The 21,104-nt window shown below is 38.5% G+C and overlaps 1 protein-coding gene across 1 annotated transcript in view; it reads right to left on the bottom strand.

Moving 5' to 3' along the window:
• LOC135216304 (uncharacterized) overlaps positions 1 to 21,104 on the bottom strand; it is a 41,608-nt gene that overhangs the window by 5,904 nt on the left and 14,600 nt on the right. Inside the window, exons 2-3 of the mRNA XM_064251476.1 lie at positions 13,230 to 13,388; positions 10,057 to 10,197 (exon numbers count right to left, since the gene is read on the bottom strand). Coding sequence (XP_064107546.1) covers positions 10,057 to 10,197; positions 13,230 to 13,373 — 285 coding nt within the window. The 5' untranslated portion in view covers positions 13,374 to 13,388. The remainder of the gene's footprint in view (positions 1 to 10,056; positions 10,198 to 13,229; positions 13,389 to 21,104) is intronic.

The raw sequence follows: 21,104 nt of genomic DNA, 5'->3' as shown, positions 1-21,104 counted from the left end.
GCACCGTTGACCTTTTCCAAAAGTTTGGCTGACTGCAGAATTATTGGATGCCTAAAGCTGACAAATTCAAAAGTGCTTCTAGTGTTATGAATATGGCTTCATTGATTTACAGTGGCGGAGCAAACAGAAGTGGTATGTCTGTTCAAAAGAGCCTGATCATTTGGGTCAGTATCTTATGATAGAGTGTTTCCACTGCAAAGATGGCCACTCTCCAAATTCCAAGATTTGCCTCGTTATGATGCTGAACATGATATCCTGGAAATTATAACCTCAGTGTTGTATGTAGTGGTAAACATTACCTGATGAGGGCTAATAGCACTGAATCAACAAATGCCTTGGTTAACAAAAACTTAATGAAATCTCTACTGATCTCAAATTAGACTCCAAAGGCTCCTTAGAACATTAAGGAGAAAGGTCCCCTATCTTAATCTTCCACCTCTTGTAATATATATATATAAAAACTATTAACATGGCCTAAGGACTGTGTCCCTTAAGTGTGGCTTTCCTGCCGCAACCGTTTCCTTCCCAACCTTGTTAGCTTATTATGTAACATAAGTGAGATAAGGAAGGAGAGTGATGACCATTTTGTCATTGAATGTAGGTCAGCTGAGTTACTTCCTGCTGTCTTAGGGAATAATACCATAAGCAGTAAAGTACAATATAGCGGATCAGTCTCTTTCATCTTCTTAGGAAACTGATGAGTGAAGATCGTTTTGAATTTCCATGTAACAAGAAGTGGGTAGGACGTACTTCACGGAAAGATACTAATTCTGTTGTTACTACAAATCCTATTTATCAAGATGAAAATATGCTTCACTTATCTAAACCTTTCTTGGCCAGAAGCCATCGATTTCTTCTTCTGCTGATCAAACAAATACCAGAGATTCTCTTCCTATTAAGGCAAAAAGGTTTAAACGACATTTTTATCCTTAACCTGCTTCCTCTCTCAGAGCTCGCATGTCTGGAAAAAATGTGAATAAAATTTTAAATTCTCAAAATATTTTACCTTGGAACTGTAAGGGTCTGAGGGCTACAACAGAAAACTCGAGTTTGTTGAATTATCATAATTCAGGATTTATTTGGTAACTGAAGACCTTGGTAGACAAATGTCCTTTTATCCCTGAACTGAATTATGAAATCATTCTTTACCTCCTATTGGGTACTGTGATCAATGGCAGTGCTGCAGTTATTGTATGGAGATCTTTGATAAAACATTCAGTTTTAAATTGAATACTTCTTCGTAATCTGTGACTATTTGAGTATCTTAGGAGCAGTCAATCATTTGCTTCTTGATCTTTCCATGGTGTTCCTTCAGTAGTAATAATAATACCTGCTATTCTGTTAAATCAGTCAGTGAATATTTAAATGTGTTTGCAGAGAAACGTTTATAATTGGATGCCTCTCTTCCCAAACTCTCAAGCTCTCTTTGGCACTGAGAAGAAGAATTAAAAGTAGGGAAAAATGAATAGGCAGAAAACTATTTTTAATATGACGGCTTTCGCTCTAACATTTAAAAAATATTCTAAATGAATTTCCTTCTAAAAAGGCGTATTGGACCAAATTTAGCCAGGTTGTTGCCCTGGACCGAGAATTTGACACTCAACTCTTGTACTGAACTTCATGACTACTAAAGCAAACTAGAAAAGTGCTCTTACATGATGCCTGACCAAGAATTAAATGGAAACGTCGGAGACCTCTAGTTCCAGTGGAATAAGACATCTAATGTTTTCGGAAAAATTACTCAATAATGCTTCAAAAGGTATATAGATAGTGACTCATATCAGATGAATGATGCTGTCATCAATGAGCCTTTTAGAATAAGTTTAAGTTTGTCTTAAATCTCAGCAATATTGGGAAGGAAATGTGGAGCGAAATATTTCTATTGAAGAGTCCTTTTCTTCCAACTAAGGAAACCCATTAGTGGTTAAATGATTAGAACCCGTAATAGGCACTTCTACAATATATAACACTAATTGTGGAATACACCATTACTCGGAAATGCTAAGATGCCCTCCATAAAGTTACATGAACTCTCTCTCTCTCTCTCTCTCTCTCTCTCTCTCTCTCTCCTCTCTCTCTCTCTCTCCATTTTTAGGTCAGAGAATAATTTACGAATTAGTGGTATCCTCACCCGTGTCATAATCGACCCAGAGGGAATTTTGGCAATTGGTCCAACACTAATAACTACCAGCTCCCGGAGCCTTTTCCTCCTAATTAGAAATATAGCTACAAAACAGTCTCTCTCTCTCTCTCTCTCTCTCTCTCTCTCTCTCTCTCTCTCTCTCTCTCCATAAAAGAAACTAGTGTGAGTTTTGTCAATAATTTTACTAATGGGAGTTCAAACATTCGAGTTCTGTTGTAGACATAGTTGATGTAATCTCCAAGAAAATTCTTTCAAAAAAGTTTCTATAATTTTTTTTTTTATAGAATATTGTGCACTTGTCGTTACCAAAGGAGTGGCCTCAGGCAGACAAACAGACTCTGGAATGAATTCATTACCGAAGAAGTCCGAGATCTGAGTGCTGTGTTGATCCCGCAGCGATAAAACAGAAGAGAATTGCAAATTAAAAACATCTTTCACTGCGAATCTTCAATGGTCGGCTTTTCTGCCTTCATTACCCCTGCTACCTACTATGTCCTAAGGTCACGGCAACAAGGCGAGAAAAATCTACCATAGGCCTGCCTGTCTGAAACTTTAAATCCAACCAATGAGAGCTCTATTTTCCCTCAGCCTTCTATAGATATGCTCGAACAGGCCTCGAATTTTGAAACTTACTAAGAAATTAGTTGGCCGAGAAGGACACTAAAAAGAGAGCCACAAGATAACTGGATCGAAGCCACTCGTGAAGGCAAACGGCAGTGATTCCAGCACTGGAAACTGAGAAATCCAAAGTGTGTCCAACTGTGACAATTCGCCTCGAGTCCGGACACCATATGAGTGTACTTTTGAGGCTATGTGAGACCTGCAGCTGGCCTTAGTCCTTCCACCAACTCATCCCTCTGCCACTAACGGTTGTGGGAAGTCTTAAGACTGGTTTACACCTACGCACTTTCGTGGTGCGGGCTGTCATGGCGTGGGATCACAAGAAACTGTTACATTACAAACCGCACTATAAACGCACCAAAAGTGCGCCACCTCGCTGGTGGGGGCAGGCGATGACTGTTAAAGCTGTGCACCGCCGCCCGGATTTTAAATCATTTCAAATTTTAGAGTGGCGTCTTGCGGGTTGATGAAGTCGCACTAGGCCATATGCGGTGTAGCGCAGCCTCACAACAAAAGAGGTAAGAACCCGCATGGTTCCGTGCCACAGCGCACCATACCGCACATGGCTCAATGTGGTGCGACGTCATGCTACCCGCAAGGGAGTGTTACGGCCTGATGTGACGGCGCCGTGCGGTGCCCTTTCGGTGCCATCATACGTGATTCATACATGCCGCGCACATGTTGCGGGGCGTGCAGCGTGTTACGGTGTCTCCAAAGGTCGATTGGATGGAGGATAAAAGGGGCCTGACAGACCACTGGGGCATCATTCTCACTGTGACTGCCTGACTGACCAGCCACTCTCTGACCCAGCCTCTCTCGCCCAGCAACGCTCGCCCAGCCACTCTCATCCAGCTACGCTCTCCCAGCCACTCTTGCCCAGCGACGTTCACCCAGGGATGCTGCCCCACGCACGCTGACTCAGGGGTGTTCACCCATGTGCTCGCACCCAGGGACGCCTACCCAGCGACGTTCTCTCAATGACGTTGACCCACGTGCGCTCACCCAGGGACGCCTACCCAGCGATGTTCTCCCAGCGACATTGACCAACGTGCTCTCACCCAGGGACGACTGCCCAGCGACGTTTTCCCAGCGACGTTTTCCCAGCCATGTGACACGATGCCCCTACGGAAGACCACCCCCAGGCCTACCAAGCAGTCCCAGGACACCCAGGACATGCAGCCTTCTCAACGGTTGGAGACCTCGGAACACAAGGAAGAGCTGAACATTGAGCCATCCATATCCATTGTGGAATCCCAGGACATCGCAGGCCCGAGTGGTATCGTCATGCAGCCGAAGAAATGATACTGCCCCAGCAAGAAGAACATTCAAGACTACCCGTCCATGCCAGAGGACAAGGAAGTCATCGTGGAATGCATCAAGCCCCACCCTACCTTGTACAACAAGCGGGACAAGCAATGGTCGAATCCCAGGAGGAAGGAGGAACTCTGGCGTGAACTGGCAGCAAGTTTCATCGAATGCAGCTTCCAGCAAGTCCACAAGTTCTTCGAGGCTTGCCAAACGGACTTCAGCAAGATCGAGAAGTGTGAATACAAGAGCGGGTTGGCTGCACACAACAGGACACCACGGGAGGAGGAGGTGATGACCACGTGGGCATTCCTGGAAGGACACATCGCACACGAACCCACAGTAGCCAGCGATCGGTTCTCGCCTATATCGTCACAGAGAACCGACGTAGACAATTCCTCTACCAACATGTCGGGCCTATCAGCTGCTTCGATCCAGCGAAGGAGGCGGCTGAAGCAGAAGAGAGCGACGAACCTGCCAGAGGACCGACGGCTATCTGCCGACATACATGTCAGTTGAATCTACAAAATGCCTGCAGACTCAACTGACCCAGATTATGACCAGCATTAACACACTGATGCCACAAGCGCAGGACAACACGCACCGTGACATCACTGTGTTCGTGCAGTACCTGACACAGCGCTTGGAGTACGTGCCTCAAAGATACCAGAGGCCATTCTTCGAGCAAGTCATCAGGCTGTCATAGTTTGGAGGGGCCCAAGGAAGAGGATGCGATAACGAAAAAGGCCATGGCTCATGGCGGTTGTTCCCACTGGACGCCCCTGCGAATTGATATGGAGACGCAGGCGAGACCTGGAACTTCAATACCTTCAACACCTTCTGCAGTGCAAGTGGTTCGGGCATCATCACCACACCAGTGGTTTGTGTCTCAACCCCAACCTGTGTTTTTTATGATCCACACCTTCAACACCAGCTTCAGCCACAGCAGCTGGTACCTCATGGGTACACAACTCCGGTGCCAAGGCTAGGCACACCGCCATTCTTCCCCAATGGACGTTCGAGACCACTCAACTTCTCTCCTCGACCTTCCGCTTCCGCTTCTTTGATGTCGCCGTTGGTCAACAGCCTCTTGGCAGACTTGCAGCCCCCTACCCCTGGCGCCAGTATTTCAACACCGAAAACTTCTGCCGCAGAGGATCCACCCACCTACGACTTGACCATCTCCCCAGGTGATAAGAAGGACATTGACCCAGAATCACTTGAGCGATTTTGCAAATATTGTAAATAAACATGTCAATTTTTTAGAATAAATTGTATTTTAGTAATGTTAGTCTATTCAATTATTTTTTTAATATTTATAATTAATAATTTTTCTTTTTGTAATAAATATGTTGAAATAGTGTCTTGCATTTACATTTTCCTTATTGATGCCTAATTTATATGTCATGACAATATATATGATATGATTGGGTGAAATGAGATTGAATAAGAAAAAAGTATAACAGGAAATATAAAATGAAATATATGTGAAATATAAAATGCAATTGAATAATGAAAGAGTTTGGCCAGAAAGAATAATAACATGAAGAAATATAACAGGAAATCTTAACATGAAATATGATATATGATCTATGAAATAAATACAACTCGGAAAATAACTTAAAGTATAATATGAAATTTAACATGAAATAAATTTGGCCATAAAATGATATAATAACATACAAGGTAAGAACAATAATATCATATTGAGAACATGATCGAATTAATATGAACACATACAAATATGATAAAGAAACAGTAGTTAACATTGACTGGACATGGTTATTTACAGGGGAACAATGAAAAATCAGTAAGATACTAAAGACATATTGGCCTCAGTTGATGATATATGATATTTGCAGTTGAACATGTTATGGTAAAACCAAGTCCCAGTTTTATTTTCTTACATTCTATGCTTTTCTTGTAATTTTCTTACATTCTATGCTTTTCTTGTTTATTTTCTGATATTCTATGCTTTTAATGTTTATTTTCTGATATTCTATGTTTTTCATGTTTATTTTCTGATATTCTATGTTTTTCACGTTTATTTTCTTACTTTCTATGCTTTTCATGTTAATTTTCTTATATTCTATGCTTTTCATGCTTGTTTTATAAGTATTTTTTTATGTCCTTCATTTGCTTCTCATTTGTCTCATTATTATGAATTATGTTATTATAACTTTCAGTTAATTATTTTCCAATCATCGTACCAATATTACTTATTGTATTAATATTGTTATTAGGATAATACCAAAGTATGGGAGTATAAAACAATGAGAAATATATCATGATGTTTATTTAAAATTATTTACATTTGTTTGGTTACGTTTTATTACAGAGTTCTTTGGGTCCTCTACTCGACAGTAGCTGGTCGTCCTCGAGGAAACACCATTCGCTCTTGCCATTCCACTGCACCTGCATCCGATGAGTAGTACTAGGCCAGGTAATCTCTGTTGGCCTTCGCTCGACGTGTGTAGTTTGGTCCCCTTCTTGCCATGAGTCATTCCATGAGGTTCAGCGACTCCTCCCTCCAAGTGCCTGCTATGTTATGGTGTTGGTCCTCTTAGTCAATGTCGGTGCCAGCAAGTGGGTAGCGTTGCAGTGCCAGTTGTGCATTGACTCATGCGCACAAAGTTATCTTCTTGCACACCTGTACGTCCTGTTGCATCGTCGTCCCGAAGACTTGCCATCTCATCTGCAGGAGGCCGAATGCGTTTTCCACCACACGACGAACGCGAGATAATCTGTAGCTGTATATTCGTTTGGTTGGATCTTGTGATTGGTGGGAGTAGGGCTTCATCAACCACATATTGAGAGCAAAGGCATCGTCGGCGACTATGTGGAAGGGAATGGGTTCGTCGTCGTTGGGCAGATTTATGTCTTGTGGGAGTCCTGCTCGGTTGTTTGTGATGGCCCTGGCCAGGTTGTACTTCTGCCAGGTTCCTCCATCCCCAGCACCTCCTTCTGCACCGACGTCGATGAATAGGAACTTGTACTTTGCATCGGAGAGGGCCATGAGGACGATGCTGTGAAACTTCTTGTAATTGAAATACAGTGATCCTCCACCTTTGGGTTTCTTGATCACGACGTGCTTCCCATCCAGGGCTCTCACACAATTGAAGCAGTTCCACTTGGAGGCGAAGCGTTTTGCTACATCATTCCATTCTTCTGGTGTCTTGGGGCACTTCATCACTTCTGGTTTGTATATGTCGATAATGGCTTGGCAGACTAATGGGATAACTCGGCATATGAAACTCTTGGAGACTGAAGCTGTATTGCAGGCTTGTATAGTCGTTCCCACTTGCCAGGTGTCGGAGAGTGACCACCAACTTGAGTCCCACCTCTTGTGCATGCCGCATCTTCGTGTCCTTCTTCTTCAACAGGGGCGTCAGCCTATCGACCATCTTCTCGAACAATTCAGGGTAGATTCGTAGAAAGTTCTTGTGTCCTTTGCGGTCCTCCTTGTTCAGTTCTTGTAGCAGCTGGTCGTAGTCCCCATGTAGTTGCCGCTGTGTCAGCCACTCCCGAGCCCAAATCCACCCTGCCCTGCCATCCTTTCTGCATGGTGCTGGTGGTCGTGGCACCTAGTACGTCTTCTCAACCCGTCGATGACCTGGACTGCACATAGACACAGGACAGCTACCAAAAATCTCTGGGTCTCCTGGGGTGAGAGGCTATTGAGGTCCATATTGCATGCTGGTTGGGCGTGGAATGAAGGATGTGCTTGGCAGGCCTCTATATATATATACCCAAGGTTCATATCTGGTATGGTGTGGCACGATGTGGCACGGTGCACGTGCAAAAATCATGCAATTTTGCACGTCGTGACTCATGCAGATGTGCGCGCACTCCACAGCAACACTGCAACACACCGCTACACGGAGCAACAAAGCCGCAAGAGCGCGTGGCCTGGCATAGCAACAACGACCATGACACTGCGCTAACTCTGCGCCAACTCCGTAACACTCCGCTAGACACCACAGGAACACACCGTGAGGTGCCCGTAACCCACCGCTCGGGTCCTCCCCACGTCGCCAAATAACGGTCATTTATTCTCCCAACCGCGTCAATTTTGTTGCGGTCCCACCCCGTAACAACCCGCAACACGAAAGTGCGTAAGTGTAAACCTACCTTTAGGTCAACAAGGAGGAAATGAGATCAGATACGTATTAATGTAGCTTACACTTTAACGTAAAAGAATTCAATTCTTTTGTGGGGAAGGAAACATTCCTGGAATATTATAAGTTTTTAAGTAGCCTATTTTGCTAAAATGGTTTGCATTAAATTATTGTCCTTTTTGTTATAATCTAGTGACATAACACTCATTGCAATGTGGCATAATTATTTTGGAGATTGCTTAGTCTTGAGAACCACTCGTGACCGTATTTGTGCTAATTATATTGTTCCTAAAAATGTAGACTATATTTTTTTGAAGCCATTGAAATATTTTTTCCATAATAGAATCAATTGTCTGTGGTGTAGATAGAGAATTTTATTGTACCAGAAAAATTCATGATAGCATTTTTTTTATGTACCAACAAATTGCTGAAAGTAACTCGTTGAACTAAAAAATTTTGAGGGTCCGATTAAGAAATAGATTGCTGTGTCCAAATAGATATGTACTTCATGGTTGCGTTGAAGTTGACATTTAACGAGTGTAGAGTGAAATAACACTGTAGCGTCTTTAACCAAAGTTCCTTTCTGTGGACGACTAAAGTAAAGTTGCCTTTACTAAAATAAGTCTTTGATGTCATGACAGTCTTTCCATAAAACATTTCATATGGTATCTTTAAGATAAAATCATCGCAGTTGTGCACATATGCATAGCTCGAATTGAAGCTTGGTTTGATTATTTCCCTAATTTTTTTTTTTTACGTAAATTGGAGAGGACGTCATAACAGGGTCCCTCACTCCAGGTAAAGAAAGTAAATTCCTTTCCTACGGGACCCGTAAACAACTTGAGCTCAATCACAGAGCTCATTCATTGGCCACTTGTGGGTGCGGTGAGGTTAATTTAAAGAATTCATTTTTGCATTTATGGTTATCCACTAAATCATTGAGTGAAAATTCCTTGCCATAATTTTTTAATGCATATGTCGTTAAGTATCTTTGATTTATTTTCACTCTTCTTTTGTATACAATTTCTTTTTAATTCATTCATTTCTTTTTATTTCTTGGATGTCATTCTGTGAGTGAACCATTCGTCAATGCTACCAGTGCAGTGGTATAAATGAAATTACAAAAGTGAAAACTCAGTAGTGCCATCAGCAGCCTTTGCTTGGTGCCTGTATATTAAGTAGCTCTGAGAACATGAAATTTTCTTGATATTTCTTGAAAGAAAAAAAAATAGTGAATAAAATGCATTTTGGTTCTGATAATCTTTATCACTGAATGTAACATGGAGAGCGAGGGGATAAGAAATTCTACCTTCACAGATATCCAAAAGAGAGAGATTAATCATTTAAATTGTTCAGAAAAAAAACAGGAGTATCAAACCAGACCAGCATTTAAGCAAAAATCAGAATCCTCCAACGTGAGAGTGCAACATCATGTATATATATATATATATATATATATATATATATATATATATATATATATATATATATATATATATATATATATATATAAAGAGAGAGAGAGAGAGAGGTGGTAGTTTTAGCATCAAGGTGGCAAAACTTTTTATACATATGTCAAAACTATCAAAATGTGCATCAAAGATGTTATTACAGTGTATGCTTTATAACTATGACGAAAAAAAAAAATTTCATGATAGGCGCTTTAGAGTTTTTTTTTATTATTATTGATTAACCATTATTCAGTGGATCTCTTAAGATTTATTTATTGATTGAACAAGTTCCACATCAGTCTTTTTGAAATTTTTGGATACTGAACTCAGGTACAATAAAGACTACTGACTATTGATACTTGGCTGTTAGCTAGGCTCATTAATGGCTAAAGAAACTGACAATAAATTTTCAACGTACCTGATTGAGTGTCGAGTTCTGGGATAAGAGTGTGAAGGCATCCAAAAGGACATCTCTCTTCTTTCTGTTGATATCCAAGAGATTCTTCAAGGCGGTGTTCATATTGATAGGGAATAAATCCAGCCAGCTTATTATCGCCAGCTAGAATACAAGTGTAATTAGTATTATTTTCATTGTGCAAAAAGGATTACACTATAGATGTTTTCCAATAGTAAGCTGTTCCCTTCAGCAAAGGTGGCTACTAAGGAAAGAAAAGACAATGATCATGGCCACATTCAATTGCTGAATCATAGGGAGGCATCTGTGTAGAAAACTTCCTCGGCGCTCCTGGATGTTGAGGCCCCTCCTTTTCAAGACCTTTTGCAAACCAACTATTTATTCCTTCCTAGGTTTTACTTTCCTCCTTTCTTCCAATACTTCCAAGTTGTATACCTTTCTAATCAACCAAAAATCCTCCATTTTTTCCACATGACCAGACTATCTCAAAACGCTAACAATTTTACACCTCCTACATATCCATATTTCTCACACTTTCAATTTTTCTTATACAGTACCACAAAAACTGTAGTCTCTTAAGCGTCCATCTGTTGTGCACTAACTGCCATAGAGGACACTTGGTTCAACAATACCCTCAAACACTCCAACCGCGGTTTCCACAGTCTTGAGCATTCTTATACACACATTCTGTTAACCTTCTGGCTTCACCTACTCCAACACTGATAAGAATCAGTTGTTTCCATTTAACCTCTGTCCATGATAATAACATTTACAGGTTCCCATTTGTCCTCATAATCCTCCTCTTGCTCAAGCCTACTGTCAACTTCCTTCATAGCAAAGAGGTTTAATTTTTTAACTCATTTACTAATCCCTACAGTTTCTGTACACCATTCCTATCAGTTTTGTATCCTCTGTGAAAGGCAGCCACTCCACATCCCATTCATGACCCATTTTGTTATCCTTCAGCTTAGTACTACATCTGCTCACATCACTCCATCGTAAAGATAATCATGGATACCTGGGACACTTTGTCTCAACCCAATGTCTATACCAAACAAGTCACTATCCCGCCTACAAACTATCACGAGCTTCATTTTGATCACAAAAACAAAACTTTATCGTTCTTGGCAAGTTACCCTATATACCACACATTCTCTTTAGCTTCCACATTCCTTTTCTGTTAGTTCTAACATTAACTTTTCTATGTCCATGTTTGGCATATGCAGCTTCTTCTGTTTCAAAATTCTCAGAGAAATGTTTCATAAAAAATAATTCATCCCCTTCCTGAACCTTCTGCCATCCTTTTAATCTTCTCAGTCAAAATCTAACATACACACTCCTTGGTATACTCACTAAAGTTACGTGCCAATAACTTTTATTCTTCCATATCATCTTTTCCTTACACAGGAACAATTATTCATCTCACCCATATCCCTGGAATTTCTTCCTCATTCAGACATATTTTACGCTCCTTGGTTAGCCAATCATTTGCACTTTCATCAAAGCCCTACATCATCTCGCTTGTAATCCCTTCAGTTTCTGCTGTCACTCCATTTTTCAGCTTCTTAATTGCTCTCTGTAAACATTCTCAACATTGACTTACATAAGCATTCTGAAAATTACTCTCTTGCACCGTTATGTCATTCAGTTCTGCTTCTCTTCTTGCTTTAACATTCAGCAACTCCTCAAAACGTCACTTCATTGACACAAGACTGAATACTTTTCAGGCTTATCATGAGGCCCATTTACTCATTAACCTTTCACTCTGCGTTTGTTTCTATGTAAAACAACTGATTCTCCCGGTGCTCTCCCTCACCTTCTTCATTGGCATATCAATCATCCTGTACTCCTGCACAAAAACCCTTTTTCTGTAATACAATTGCAATGTAAATCTCCTTTTTTTTTTTCTCATCTCACCATTTACTGGCTGTTTTGATTCTCCCTTCCGACCTTCCTAAAACAACAAGCACTCCCTATTGACACCTTATCCCCACCTGGGATTTGCCATTTAGGTACCTTTTCCTCTCCAAAAGAGGTTTTCAACCTTGCCCAGATGCTCACTTTGAAATAACTAACCTGACTAGTATATATATATATATATATATATATATATATATATATATATATATATATATATATATATATATATATGTATATATATATATCATATATTACCACAGTTATTTCAAAGCCATCGACAGTGACTTGAAAATAAAGTCGAAACCGCTCCTACTTTTTCACAAGTGGTACTGTCTACCCACTGTCTCTTATTTTTTCACCTGGTGGCAATGTGTGATAAACGACTCATGTGTTAAAGTGATTATATCATATAAATGTTATATATATATATATATATATATATATATATATATATATATATTTATATATTACATATATGTTAGTTAGAGCAGTCTTTTGCAACTAAGTTTCAGTGGTAGCATTCATGACTAACACCTGGTTGCTGTTGCTCTAGGTTTAGGAAGTGCCAATAGCGTGGGATTGAGATGCACCATATCCCAAGGCTGTGAATCCCTCATCCCTCAATAGAGAAAATGCCCTTAAATGCTGGATGAGCCCATCTCCTGAGGCCAACAGCAACCACATGTCTGTTTGAGTTTGGTATGTTATAATAGAAATATCTGGCATTTTTCCGATTCAGCAGCTCACAGACTAGCAAAATTCAACTTGACACAGATTTTCTACCATTTGACCCATACAGCAAATGGAAACACGTGAAAGACAATTTCATTTTCTTTTCTTTCGATTATTTCACTAGACCGTAAATATTGCAACGCATTTTAAGAGATAAATCATCCTTTATTTTAGTGGCATCGTTAAACAACTTACTGTTGATAATAATCTTGGGAGTAGACCCTCTTTCAAACAAGTCTTGTTAAAGAGGATTGCTGCATCAGCTCCATTAATTTTGTATAGAGTCTTCTCTATTTTCCATTGAGAAATCCTTGATAAAGAAAATAGAGAAGACTATACAAAATTAATGGAGCTGATGCAGCAATCCTTTTTAACAAGACTTGTTGATAATAATGTTATGAAGATGATGATAACTTCAAACCATTTTAGAGAACGAACTGAGAGTGAGGCTTCATACACAGGAAATTATTGTAATTGAGTACGAAGGAATAAGAACATCATACACGAGAAAATCAAAGCACTACCAGTATTGATCCGATAGCGATGACGACCGCTCCAGTTTCGCCCACATTCACAGCATGATTGTTGAAAATGACGAAAGTGAAGCTGACGCCAGAGAACACCGTTGGGAGAGACACCACCAAGTAGATCAGCACGCTGCAGCGCATTTTTGAACAGCCAATCTGAAAGATAGTATCACTCTCTGCAATGTATTCATGTGGAAAAATGTCTAAATGCATAATACATGAAATGAAATAAACATTAAAGGGTGCAAAAGCAAATCTGTCATTGTTATTTGTAGTTTGGTTGTAAAAATGTTATTGTCATTTCTCTCAGTAATTCAGTAAATGATTTTTTCTGGACACTTTTACCAAGGATCTTGTACGTCAGTTTGTTGCCATATCTCTATTACCGTGCTTGATCATCTGTCCAAATTTTGTGATTGTTTTCCTTATTTTTCTTGTTTAGCGTGATATGTTAACCGCAGATATGAGTTGGTGGGACTCAGTGGTCAGATGAATTATTATTTGCACAGTATACTGGTAGTAGAAAGTGATCAAGATGTGAAAAATGTAAAAACATGGCTACTTTTTGGTGAAAAGGTTAGAAGTTGTGGTGCACATGTATAATATAATATATTATATTATATGATGTCTAATAACGATTGTCATAAAATCAACAAAGAGGATAGATTTAACAGTGACATATTTCAGAAGGTACTGTTCCCCTCGACGGACAAGCAATGGATTAAAAGAGTTACAGTAGTGCGTCATTTTTACAGTTGAAGGGGCGTAGCAGAAGTCGGCCGCTACGTCACTCCTGTTGGAAGAGTCTTCTTAAGTTTACATCTGGTTGGAGGAAGCTGGAACAGTGGTGAGCACGGTCCGTATATATACCAGGTCAGTCAGACAGAACCAAAAGGAACCTAGTCTGCTGCATCTACGGTACGCAGACATCAGTCTGTGGATCATCTGAGATCTACCCAACCAATATTATTTATTCGTTTTTCCTTTCCGAATCCGTTAAGCTTTAAACTCATTTTTGTATGCAGTTGGATAATAGTTGGAAGGCATAGTAATTGTAAATACAGGTTATAGGTATGTGGATATACATCTGGACCGTGGTGACGTGTCTAACTTGGCTTTTGAACCGACGATTGCTGCTTTGAATGATACGTGACATATTTCGATATATTCGATGATTCTAAATATTTATGTGGTTAAATATATGGTCTTTCTTGGAATATGTCGCATATAATTTAAACCAATAATTCTCGGATCAAAGGCCATATGGTAGAATAAACCAGAGATTCACATCTGTCTGGTAAAATCTTCCTCCGACCAGCCCTAAACAAAATTAAGAAAAAGCTTTCAACAGGAGTGACTTAGCGGCAGACTTCTGCTACATTTCTTCAAATGTCACAGTTATGTAACGTAATGCAATACCTGTCCACTTACGGAAACAGCAGTTTCTGAAATACAACGCTGTTAAATCTACTCATACTGGCGACAGTATGGACAACCTTTATTAGATGGAATTCTATTATAAGGATAAATGTTTTATACTATATATATATATATATATATATATATATATATATATATATATATATATATATATATATATATACATATATCTATATATATATACACATATATCAATATAATATTATAATATATATATATATAATATACATGAGGTCACATGTATTTGGACAAGTGTATACAAAAAGTGTAAATGATTCGAGAAGGTAAAAGAGAAATGTGGTTATAGCAAACTGACCCATCTACGATGGGTGATAAAATACGGGTGCAGAAGTGAAAAATTTATATGTACTATTTGTTCAGCAATATTAAAATAATGGCTATTTTTATACATACAATTTCAAGTTGGCAGAGTCAGTTCCTCTGCTCATCGCCACGTACAGTTGGCCATGTGTGAACATGGGTGACCGCAGAAACACACCAACACGATCCAAAGTCTGGCCCTGCAACTTGTTTGCAGTGAATGAGAAGGCCAGGTTGATAGGAAACGGCCTGCGCCGTAACTGGTAACGGAAACTGGTTGTTCGAAGGCATCAGAGGAATGCGGGGGATGAACAGAAGTTTGCCGGTGTGAGGACCCGTTGCTATCACTACTTCGATGACGTGGGAATTTAGCTCCATAACGGTGTACCTCGTTCTGTTGCAATGTCCATTGGCAGGATCGAAATTCCGAAGCAACATTACCAGGCAGTACTTCTTCAACGTTATTTTGTGCACTGGCAGCCCCGATGGATTTAAGTTATTCAAAAAAATTTGCGGATATTGATGATAATTTTCATCTTCTATTGTGTCCAAGCTGAAATATTCGCGACTTTCTCAGGGGAAGTTGTACAGAAATTATGTATGAAAAATCGTAAAGTAACTAAGTCTACGGGAATAACCAGCCTCGTTTCACGGCCAGAAACAGCGTTTCAGGGAATCCTTTCTCACCTCACCCCCTACAAAGGAGGGGGTAGGTTGGATGAAACCCCATTACAAACCATCTTATGGGTCCCCACCATAACCCTGCCAAGTTTCATGCCCATCTGACCAGCTGTTTGGCCGTGATTGAATGACAGACAGACAGACATTACGCCCATTATAGTATGACATTATATATATAGTATATATATATATTATGATATATATATATATATATATATATATATATATATTACATACATACATTATATATATATATGAATATATTATATATATATATATGTATATATATATATATATATATATATATATGAGGCCACATGCGTTTGGACAAGCGTATCCAAAAAGTGTGATTAATTCGAGAAGGTAAAAGAGGAATGTGGTTATTTAAATTTCATATGTTTATGGTAAAATGTGGCCAGTCTATACTATATATATATATATATAATATATATATATATATATATATATAATATATGTATGTACATAAGTACATATTTACAAGATATATATATATATATATATATATATATATATATATATATTATATTATATATAACTTGTAAGATTTTCGCTCCTGGTGAGCTTAAGTTTAATAATGAAGAGGACAGCGAGAAGACTGGCGATCATTTCTTCTTTTTATTGACACCTACGTTTTGGGAATCCTTTCCCATCTTCAGGGCTATAAACAGAATTAATTTTACAATATTAAAAATTGTGCTAAAATAACCTAATAATTATATCAAATATAGTTTGTCATTAAGCTAAAAGAAAAATAAAAACTACAGAGAGACTTTAAGTTAAAAGTAAATTAAAACACTGAATTACTTAGTAAAATAACACATCCAAAAGCAAAACGAAAAATAAAAATTGAAAAAATAAACAAACACCATTCTGCCAGACTTACTGTTAAGAGGTTTGGTTGTTAACTGGTGGAAAATAGCATAGTCAAAAGGCGATGTTGGAGGAATCAAAAACAAGGGGGAGAGAGAGAGAGAGAGAGAGAGAAAGAATGTGAGTAATAGGCAGTTAAGCAATATGTAACGGTGTGGAGGTAGTTTGGTTGTATAAGGTAGGAGACAGTTTCTTGATGTAAAGAGATTCTAAAAGAAGGAGCGAAAGACAGTCAGCAGTTTGACAGAGTATTTTGAAATTATTGTACATAACGTCAGTTTTACATGAATTTGCATGGTTCCTTAAGGCCGAAAATTCTTTTGATTTTGAAAAGCAGCCAGTGCGATAACTGACACCTCTATGGGAATCGATGCGGACTTTCAGTAAGCGTCGGGTTGATCCGACGTAATTTCCAAAATTACATTTTGGACAAGTATACTCATACACAATGAAAGAACGCATCAACTCCGGAAGGGTGTCTTTGAATTTAAAAAGTCTGCGTTCTTTCATTGTGTATGAGTATACTTGTCCAAAATGTAATTTTGGAAATTACGTCGGATCAACCCGACGCTTACTGAAAGTCCGCATCGATTCCCATAGAGGTGTCAGCACTGGCTGCTTTTTAAAATCAAAAGAATTTTCGGCCATAAGGAACCATGCAAATTCATGTAAAACTGACGTTATGTACAATAATTTCAAAATACTCTGTCAAACTGTTGACTGTCTTTCGCTCCTTCTTTTAGAATCTCTTTACATCAAGAAACTGTCTCCTACCTTATACAACCAAACTACCTCCACACCGTTACATATTGCTTAACTGCCTATTACTCTCTCTCTCTCTCTCTCTCTCTCTCTCTCTCTCTCTCTCTCTCTCTCTCTCTCTCTCTCTCTCCCCTTGTTTTTGATTCCTCCAACATCGCCTTTTGACTATGCTATTTTTCATCAGTTAACAACCAAACCTCTTAACAGTAAGTCTGGCAGAATGGTGTCTTTGTTTATTTTTTCAATTTTTATTTTTCGTTTTGCTTTTGGGTGTGTTATTTTACTAAGTAATTCAGTGTTTTAATTTACTTTTAACTTAAAGTCTCTTTGTAGTTTTTATTTTTCTTTTAGCTTAATGACAAACTATATTTGTTATAATTATTAGGTTATTTTAGCACACTTTTTAATATTGTAAAATTAATTCTGTTTATAGCCCTGAAGATGGGAAAGGATTCCCGAAACGTAGGTGTCAATAAAAAGAAGAAATAATCGCCAGTCTTCTCGCTGTCCTCTTCATTATATATATATATATATATATATATATATATATATATATATATATATATATATATATATATTATATACATATATATATATTGTTCAGGATTTTAAGCCAGAATCAAGGAAAGTTAAGACCTCTTTATAACAAGACTCATTCATCTTTGCCTATATGCAAGTTGCCCCTGTGAACTGAAAGCCTTTATTCTCTCGAAAAACCCCTTTTTGCTCCCATTGGCTATTCTGAATTTAACCCCCACAGGGAACCTCGGATTAGGGCGGAGCCTACCCAGGCTAGATTTTAAAAGAATGGGGCCACAGCAGCTCGCTCTCAGAAACGCCCAGAGAAGCTCAGAATGCTCAGAAGCTCTCAGAAACGCTCAGAAACTCTCAGAACCTCTCCAGACCACTCAGAAGCAGGACTTCCTCAGACTTTCTCAAGCCCTGCAGATGCCACTTCACCCTTTCTGCTCCCCCCTGCCTCCTCTGGGAGATCCCAAGTATTTATATACCTCCATAGCGCACAGGAATATCAGCAGATAAGAAGACTGCCAAGCCCAGGATTTCCAGGTACTGTGAGATGTAAATTTCAGTTCAGCCAGGGAATTGTTTAGCCTTTTGTCTGTATTTAATTTCCATTTTTCCAAGGTGACTTTCCCCCCTTCTTGTTCAGCTTCTCACTCTCCCAATTTTGGATCAATGCTGTGATTAATACCCTTGTGATGCTAGTAAACTTCCCCTAGTTAATTCAAGCAACATAATAGTCCTTTCTGTGTAAACTCCCAGTCACTTCACACACCTTGAGTGGTTTGTAAATATTTAGACTGAGAGAAATTAGTGTGTAACATTCCCATATTCCTCGCCTTAGTACTGATGTTAGAACGCAATCTCTTTGAAGACAAACACCGTGCCTGATTATGGGAGGAATTGGGAACCCTTTGGAAGAAATCTAGCATTAAAATAACCCGCTTGCGCAAAATTCTGATCTCCATGTCTGGCTTATTTTCCAGCCATGTGTTTCCGGTGGATCGACAATCAACTACCTCATTAGTTCCTGGACCTACATAACTTAATGTAAATATAGTTCATTTAAAACTAAAGTCTAGTGTTTATGTAAATTCCTCCTTTTTCAGTAATATCGGCCTTCTGCCATAGTTTTTTTTTTCTTTTTTGTTATGATCTCTCGTCCCTCCATTCAAGGCCATTTTTAAGAGTGTTAGAGCACATTTTCCAGGTGGGAACGAGCGGTTCAGAACGATATATATATATCGAGCTACAAATGTCCTTTAATATCTAATTCGCTCTACCTCGGAATTAATCAATTTTCATATATGTTTAACCAAAGGGGAATTTTTTAGTCGATAAGAGATTTGTCGGCTCACGGGCGCGAACCATCGACACCTACAAATCCAGGACGCACAGTGAAGCCTTAGACCACACCACCACTGCAAGAGGCTATAAGTTTAATTAGAGATTTGTCGACTAAAAAATTCCCCTTCGGTTAAACATATATGAAAATATATTAATTCCGAGGTAGAGCGAATTAGATAATAAAGGACATTTGTAGTTCGATGTATGTATATGAATCACAGTAATGTGATATGACATATATATATACATATATATATATATATATATATATATATATATATATATATATATATATATATATATTGTCAGTATATGTGATCCTTTTTCGTTAAATATTATTAAGTTAAATTTTTTTATTTAATTTGTTAAACCTAGTTTTGTAAGTTTCACTTGTCGTTTGACCTCTCGAATATAACAATTGTTTGCTTGTTATTAACGTTCGTGTTTGTCTTTAAGGAGGTTGTGTGTGTGGTCCCTCCCTTGTGGATAAGGGGGGTAACTTCTTTGCTTCTGAGAGGAGAACAGGCAGTCGTTCTCTGGACCTTGTCATATATGGAATATTTGGACCTTGCTTCGTGCACTACGGCCGTCTCTTGCTTCTTGGCGGTTACAGCCTGTTGGTGATTTGCCCTTATCTGCAAGTCCCTAGGATTTTTTTATATCCGCTATCTTCAGATTGGGAGATCTCTCCAGATAACATGGACGTCCTTGGGATTCACCGCACCACCTCTGGTTCAGTTATAAAGCCAGGGGGATCTCGCTATCCCATGGTAAGGTTGTTTGATACCTTTTTCACTGATCACGGCTGTGATTCTGTTGAGACTGCTCGACTGGGCCCCGAGTTATTTAACCACCTGTGGTACCACTACTCCAGACGTGGAGGATTCCGTGTTCTTCAAGAAGAATAATAAGCATTATTGAATACGAAGCTTTTTAGTGACAAGTTTGGTTTACATAAGAATTAGCCTGTAAATCGTCACGATATTCTTTCTTTTCGATTTCCTCCTCCTTTCTGTTGGTTATGCAATCTTAATTTTGTATACGTGTGTTGAATTATTATTGTGACAGTAGTTCATTTATTTCCTGTACTCAAAGAGGCTCAGTTGTAATTTCTATCTGGTTATTTATGTATTACATTTATGGTTTTTCGTTTTGTTTGTTTACTCCATCCTTGAATTCATCCTTGCACTTTGAAAATTGAGTTTGTTGTATAATTCCACCTTATTGTAGACTTCATATCAGCGGTATATGGATACTCAAAGAGAAAATTGAATAGAGTATTTTAGTGACGGTAAAACGAGCCGTTACTATATATATATATATATATATATATATATATATATATATATATATATATATATATATAAATATATGTGTGTGTGTGTGTTTATAAACAGTACATATATACATCTATATATATATATATATATATATATATATATATATATATATATATATATATATAATATATATATATATATATAATGTATATATATATATATATATATATATATATATATATATAAATATGTACTTTTGTAGTACTACATATATATATGTGTGTGTGTGTCTAAGTTATTCAGGAAGGAATTTGAAATTGTTGTCTGTGCTTTCCAATGTGAGAGTGCTGCCTCCGGATTGAAAACATAGAAGATTCCTCGTTTTCACGCTTGAACTCGAACATTTAATAACTGAACCACCAACAACTATAAAAGTAATTTTTCAGCGCATAGATACGTACACCTGCTGAGATTAGAATGTACGAGGCGGAATGAATCCCTTTCCATGAAGGTGATGCTCAGACTGCTTTCCTCTTGAACGATATATTATTAAAAGCTAAAGGTCACTGTGGATATATATATATACTATATGTCTTGCATTTCCACAATGGTCCCGTGGGTGAAGTAT

This window comes from Macrobrachium nipponense, chromosome 6 (genome assembly GCF_015104395.2).
Source record: "Macrobrachium nipponense isolate FS-2020 chromosome 6, ASM1510439v2, whole genome shotgun sequence".
In the NCBI taxonomy this organism is placed as follows: domain Eukaryota; kingdom Metazoa; phylum Arthropoda; class Malacostraca; order Decapoda; family Palaemonidae; genus Macrobrachium; species Macrobrachium nipponense.
Note: the sequence above shows the minus strand (reverse complement) of the source record. Positions and strands in the feature narration are given on the sequence as shown.